The sequence below is a fragment of the Sinocyclocheilus rhinocerous genome, unplaced genomic scaffold, assembly GCF_001515625.1.
Source record: "Sinocyclocheilus rhinocerous isolate Xijiao unplaced genomic scaffold, SAMN03320098_v1.1 scaffold99, whole genome shotgun sequence".
Classification (NCBI taxonomy): Eukaryota; Metazoa; Chordata; class Actinopteri; order Cypriniformes; family Cyprinidae; genus Sinocyclocheilus; species Sinocyclocheilus rhinocerous.
In genome coordinates, this window is record NW_015670981.1 from 1,351,076 (window position 1) to 1,358,426 (window position 7,351).

Consider the following 7,351-nt stretch of genomic DNA (forward strand, 5'->3'; position numbering starts at 1 on the left):
GGAGTAATGATGCTGAAAATTCAGCTTTGCATCACAGGAATAAATTACATTTTAAAATATATATAAACAGAAAACATATTTTAAATTGTAATAATATTTCACATTTTTTCCACAGTTTTTAACCAAATAAATGCAGCCTTGGTGAACATAAAAACTTAGCAAAATCTTAGCGATCCCCAACGTACCATCTGAAACATTGTAAATCCTTAACATTAAGTGTAAGCAATAACAATAGTCATGTTTGCCTTAGCAACAACCTCTAATTAACCTATTATGTTGATTAAAGGGTTAGTTCACCCAAAAAGAAAATTCGCTTGTGTTTTACTTACCCTCGAAGCATCCTAGGTGTATATGACTTTCTTCTTTCAGACGAATCCAGTCGGAGTTACAGTGGGGAAAATAATTATTTGATCCCCTACTGATTTTGTAAGTTTGCCCACTTACAAAGAAATTAAGGGCCTATAATTTTTATGGTAGGTTTATTTTAACGGATAGAGAGAATATCAAATCCAGAAAAAAAAAACACTGTACGAAGGTTATAAATTGATTTGCATTTCAGTGAGTCAAATAAGTATTTGATCCCCAAGCAAAACTTGGTGGAGAAACTCTTGTTGGCAAGCACAGAGGTAAGACGTGTCTTGTAGTTGGTCACCAGGTTTGCACACATCTCAGGAGGGATTTTGTTCCACTCCTCTTTAAAGATTCTCTCTAAATCCTTAAGGTTTCTTGGCAACTCAAAGTTTCAGCTCACTCCACAGATTTTCTATAGAATTAAGGTCTGGGGACTGGCTAGGCCACTCCATGACCTTAATGTGCTTCTTTTTGAGCCACTCCTTTGTTGCCTTGGCGGTATTTTGGGTCATTGTCATGCTGGAAGACCCATCATCCATGACCCATCTTCAGTTTTTAATTTTTGGGTGAACTAACCCTTTAAGTCAACAGGATGGCATCTGACAAAGCTCTTTTAACTCAATAATCATTGTTCAAACTGGGGAACACCGAATGCCCCCTTTTGTGGTATTGTGTGTCATAAAACAATACCTCTATTATATTTGTCCTTAGCAAGCAGGTGAAATTTTCATGAGGTGTTTTCACAGGAATTCCTCTTAAAACAGGTGTGTGTCAAAGGTGAGGAGATCAGTGAAAACCAAACACAAAGAATCCAGCAACAGAGCAAGTGTAGCATGACAGCACCTGGTCAACTGCTCACGCTGTAGCAGGATATAAGACATTGATCTCGAAGTGTTACATTGTGACTTTGTTTGACTATATTCAAGGTGACTTGGTGAGTTAAAGGAATAGTTCACACAAAAATGAAATATTTGTCATCATTTACTCAACCCTCCTGTCGTTCCTAACTCTTTCTTCAGTGGAACACAAAAGGATTTTTAAGTATTTGTTGCTCTTTCCCATGCAATTACAATAAATGAAGTTTTTTAAGGCTTAAAATATGACTCAAACGCACCATAAAAGTAGTCTATAAAACTTGAAAATGAAATCAAATGACAAAAAATATGATATCTAGCTCTCCTTGGTGTGTATCTCCATGAGATAAGTTTGATTTGTGAAGGAATTATTATTTTGAACTGAATCTTTTCAATGTATCAATTGATTCAGTTAACAAACTCGCTCTGAAAGATTCATTAATGAACTGAACTGATCTGGTTTGTCATTATTTACTCAACCCTCATGTCATTCCTAACTCACATCACATTCTTTCTTCAGTGGAACACAAGAGGAATTGTAAGTATTTGTTGCTCTTTTCTATGCAGTTACAATAAATGAAGGTTTTTAGGCTCAAAAATGATTCAAATGCACCATAAAAGTAGTCTATACAACTTGAAACTGAAATCAAATGACAAAAATCATGACATCTAGCTTTCCTTGGTGTGTAAATGAGAGAAGTAGCTAAACTAGATTTATGTAGGAATCTTTTGAGTCAGATCTTGTCAATGAAGCAATTGATTCAGTTCACAGAACTGCTCAGAATGATTTGTTGATGAATTGAACTAATCTGGTTCTTGAGTTTAACTCTGTGTTTACATGCCCAACTTGTGTTTCACTTGGATTGAATTCGTTCCGATTGATGAATCTGAATTTAGTGTTTAGTCCTCATTCATCACGACTATGTGGCTAAAAAAATTCTCCATTTGTGTTCCATGGGGGAAAAAAAGTCAAATGTGTTTGGTAACTGATGATTGAATTTTCATATTTTAGTTGAACTACTCCTTTCAGTATCTCTGTGGAGGGAACAGAAGAGGAGATGTGAGAAGGTAACAGGTGTGTGTCAGGTTTATGGGTCTGAAGGTTTGTGAGATGTGTGTGAAAGGTATCACCTTTCGTTTGATTTGGCCTCCCGGTACCGATCTGTGACGTAAATAGAGGGCGGGGAGAGGGTGTGGCTCAAGGAAGAGGCTTCATATGGGTAAGGAGTCTGAGGGACCAGGTCAGGACGGTTATAGGACCAGAACACTGTAGTATGAGATGACAATAACAACCACATGAGGTGACTGGGAGGAATAAATGTACAGTGCATGACAAAGTAACTAAACTACTGTTCAAAAGTTTGGAGTCGGCAAGATATTAATGTGTTTGTAAGAAGTCTCTTATGTGAAACATTGTGAAATATTATTACAAATTAAAATAACCATTTTCTAATATATATTAACATGCAATTTATTCCTGTGATGTCAACGCTGAATTTTCAGCATCATTACTCCAGTCTCCAGTGTCACATGATTCTTCAGAAATCATTCTAATATGCTGATTTGCTGCTGAAGAACATTTATTATTATTATCAATGGTGAAAACAGTGCTTAATATTTTTGTGAAAACTGCGATGCATTTTTTAAGGATTCTTTGATGAGTAACGTTCAATAGAATTTATTTTAAACAGAAATCGTTTGTAACATTGTAAATGTCTTTACTGTAACTTTTGATCAATTTAATGTATCCTTGCTGAATAAAAGTATGTATTTCTTTTTAAAAACAGACTGACCCCAAACTTTTGAAGGGTAAGCTAGCACATTTTTTATTATAATTCATATCTAGCAGCAGCTCTGAGCTGATGACTAATATAGCAGCGCAAAAAGTCAATGCAAAGACATTGAGTAACTTCTGCCGCTGAGCACTAAGGTTTGTGTTCAGGTAGTAAATGTGAATTGAATGAGGAAGACGTGACTGTCTGGAAAAAAAATGTCTCAGATGGCAGCTCAGTTTTCAGGGTTTTTCCAAAAGATATTGCATGAGATAGAAAAGCAGACACTTCCTGTATGGTATGTCAACAGTGATAGAACTGATGCTTGTAAGTAAATGTCACCATTTGTCTTTGGTGATGGCATAGGATGCAAATCAAGGGCTTTTTACACCGCATTTAACCCAGGGTATCTTTTTAACCCCAGACTAATGCCATTTTTAACCCTGGCTAATGTTGTTGACCCCAAAATGAAAAATCTGTCATCATTTACTCACACTCCACTTGTTCCAAAACACAAAAGAAGATATTTTTAAAGAATATTGGTAACCAAACAGCTGACGGTAGCCATTGACTTCCATAGTATTTTTTTTTCCATACTATGGAAGTCAATGGCTACTGTCAACTTCTTCAAAATATCTTCTTTCGTGTTCAGCAGAAGACAGAAATTCATACAGGTTTGGAACAAGTGGAGAGTGAGTAAACGATGACAGAATTTTCATGTTTGGGAGAACTATCTCTTTAACCCCGGGGCTTACAGATGTACAATGTGAAAACTTTAAATTTAAACGAATCCAGAGTAAAATATGAAACATGATAGCCCATGATTATGTTAATCCAGAGTTTAAAATGTCTCTTCACATGTGAAAAGCCCTCTAGCCTTAAAATCAGCAGTTTTCATATAGTTTCATATAAGAACTTCTTCAAAATATCTTCTTTCGTGTTCAACAGAAGACAGAAATTCATACAGGTTTGGAACAAGTGGAGAGTGAGTAAACGATGACAGAATTTTCATGTTTGGGAGAACTATCTCTTTAACCCCGGGGCTTACAGATGTACAATGTGAAAACTTTAAATTTAAACGAATCCAGAGTAAAATATGAAACATGATAGCCCATGATTATGTTAATCCAGAGTTTAAAATGTCTCTTCACATGTGAAAAGCCCTCTAGCCTTAAAATCAGCAGTTTTCATATAGTTTCATATAATCAGTGCCCACCTTGTCCATCCAGACTGGCAAGACTTTGGGCTCCTCCAAGTCTGTCCGTCCTCTCCTCGGCCTTCTCCTCCTTCTGTGAGGACAGCACTTCTTGAGAAGAGCATTTGAGCGCTGAAATGGAGTTCCGCGCCCTCTTGCTCGGGGAGAAACGATTTGCTGGATGTGCGACAAAGAGATTAACTATGGACATTGTCCTAATTGAACTGAAAGTATGATGATATAACTCTCCCCTAACTGTTACCTGGCAGCAGACAAATAGACCGTGAAATGAAATCTTGGTCTGCTGTCTAACTTTATTAGAAAGGATCAAAATAAATCTATATTCTGCTATTTTAATTTGGCTTATAAAAATCAGATTAATGGAGTGTATTACAGTTTCTGATTCTTGTAAAGCTGTAGAAAGAGGAAGGAGAAGTTCTGCTGTTGTGTGCACTGATGTAATGTTGTTTCAAAATGTTCTTAGTAATGAAATTGAAGTTGAAAAAGAATGACGGTCGAGCAAGAACATTGATGCAACTTCTGTTCTTATGTATTGTCACTGACAGGAAGTTTGAAATAGGATCTTTTTCCAACTATTAATTAGATTAATTCTAATTCTAATTCCATTGCTTGATCATTTTTAATCTAGAGGCCAGAATATCATAGAAAACAACTAAGAAACCACCTAGCAACTGCATAGCAACACCCTGGCAACCACCCAGAACATCCTAGTACTGTGGCAGTTACTTTGCATATCTTCTTTTAGATTGATATAATTCTTCTTTTTCATATCCACAGATATATGCAATTAGATTTACAGGCTTAAACTATTTCTTAATTATTATATAATCAGTAACAATTAACAATAACGTTTAATTTGTTAACATTAGTTAACTATATTATTTAACCTTAACTAACAATGACAACAATCAACAATATTTATTAGTCTTAATTTCTATATTTACTAATGCATTTTTAAGTTGTATCTGTTAAAATTAATTAATGCACTATGAACATGAACAAAGAAATGAACGTTTGTATTTGTATTATTGTTTTCAAAACTTTTACAACTGTATTTCACATCAACAAAGTGCTGTAAAAATATATTGTTCATAGTTTATGTTAACTAATGCATTAATTAATGTTAACAAATAACACATTTTTGTGCAGTGTTATCACATTTTCTTAAAAATGAATTGTGCCGATGCAAGTTGCACCTATAACCTTTAATATTCAAAATGTAACCCATTGTGATTATGTAATACTGAATCAGTTTGCTTGTGTTGTTGACTTACGCTGAATCTTTCTGAATACTCTGGAGCTCATGAACTTGAGAAATCTGTTTGCATAGAAACTCGGTCTGTGCACAGACACCGTATCCTAGGAGAAAGAGAATACAAGACAATTAAACCAGGAAGCGTCTTTAATTCCCCCAGTGATATGAATAGTCTATTCATAAACGAAGAGGGCAGAGAGATATATAGACTTACACCATCATAGACGAGTGCCTTCCAGGAGTGCTCCAGCTTCTTAATGAATCTTGGTGGGAAATGAGAGTGAGAGATCTCGTCAGGGATGAGGGAGTTCATTTAAAGACGGTGCATTGAGCGAATATGCTGTAAGCTGGTGTGTAACATGGCATTTGGGCTCTTGGGTTTGTTGTAAACTGACACCAGGCTTACCTGTAAGACTGCAAGATGTCAATAATGCCTAGAAAAATTAGTAGTTTCTCATCCCTGTGTGTTTTTGCAGGAATGCCTCCCATTCTGTGTAAAAAGAAACATTGTGTTTACATTATATTAGGTTATTAGTGGCTGGGAAATCTCACAAAAACATATTAAGTTCAAGACAAGCCATTTCACCACTAAATAAATAAATAATCCATAAAAAACATAAATCTTATTTTTAGTGGCAATAAGATTTTTTGCACTGTGACAAATTCTAATTGCTATAATGCAACAATTTTATATTCATGTTTTTATTTGTACTACTTATTATTCTAAATAAATACAAAGATTTTTTAAAGACATGACTACACACACACACACACACACACACACATATATATAGTTTGAAATATATATATATATAATTAGAAATATAAATTATCTATAATTTATAAATAAATTAATAATTAATAAATTTAATAAATAAATTAATATTAATATATTAATAAAATTAAACTTTCTTTAAATTTAATTTATATTTAATTTATTTCGGATATGACAGTTTATAAATGAAATCATAAATTAAATGCAGCTTAACAAAATACTAAAGTTAATAATAAATAATTTTATAATACATATAGAATAATACACATAATACATAAATAGTATCTATAAATAATAATGTATATAAATAAACATTTTCTTCAGTAAAATATCATTTACATTTCTTTCTTCAGATTTTGGGGTGAAATATAACAGCTCTTTTGTGCCATTCACTGGCTAAACACAAAACATTTTTTACTAAAACACGCACTAAAAAAATTTATTTGCAACACACCCATTTTGAATGTTCATGAACAGGACAACACTGGTTTTAATGTCAGGGACTCACGTGTCGTCTGTGGTCAAAGCCTCTGCTGCCTTTCCGTCTCCCTGAATAGACTCCATGGCAGTGGAGTAAAGAACTTTCTGTCCCACGGTCCTCTTCCCATCCACAATGTTGACGTCTCCTTCTCTGTGACTCTGGTCCAGAACGTGCACCCCCAACAGCAGACTGTAGTCCATGATCTTAAAACTCTCCAGCACCTGCATGATATACAACACAACATTTAACTCACCACAATCTGACAAGGACCACTGCCAAAATCCTCCTGATGAATGTACCTTGTCTTTGGCCACTGTACCGTTGCTGTTTTTTCTCTTTGTCAAGATGATAACCCTCATTCTGCGAAACTCTTGTTTGCTAAGTTCATGTTTAAGGGCGTACAAATACAAATGTCTATATAGTTTTTATTAATTTTATTTCAGTTTTAGTTTGAATTATTTTAGTACATTAAAGGGGTCATATGATGCTTTTTTAAAGATCATTATTTTGTGTATTTGGTGTAACAGAATATGCTGACATGCTTTAATGTTCAAAAAACACATTATTTTTCAAATACTGTACATTATTGTAGGTCCTCTATGCCCCGCCTCTCTCAAACGCTTCGTTTTCTACAAAGCCCCCTCCTT

At 34.5% G+C, this 7,351-nt stretch overlaps 1 protein-coding gene across 1 annotated transcript in view; it reads right to left on the reverse strand.

The window, feature by feature from the left end:
• Positions 1 to 7,351, reverse strand: part of LOC107734539 (phosphatidylinositol 4-phosphate 5-kinase type-1 beta-like) — a 23,889-nt gene that overhangs the window by 8,049 nt on the left and 8,489 nt on the right. The window contains exons 2-7 of the mRNA XM_016546528.1: positions 6,732 to 6,925; positions 5,855 to 5,938; positions 5,663 to 5,711; positions 5,468 to 5,552; positions 4,194 to 4,349; positions 2,337 to 2,472 (exon numbers count right to left, since the gene is read on the reverse strand). Of these exons, the coding sequence (XP_016402014.1) occupies positions 2,337 to 2,472; positions 4,194 to 4,349; positions 5,468 to 5,552; positions 5,663 to 5,711; positions 5,855 to 5,938; positions 6,732 to 6,904 (683 nt within the window). The 5' untranslated portion in view covers positions 6,905 to 6,925. The remainder of the gene's footprint in view (positions 1 to 2,336; positions 2,473 to 4,193; positions 4,350 to 5,467; positions 5,553 to 5,662; positions 5,712 to 5,854; positions 5,939 to 6,731; positions 6,926 to 7,351) is intronic.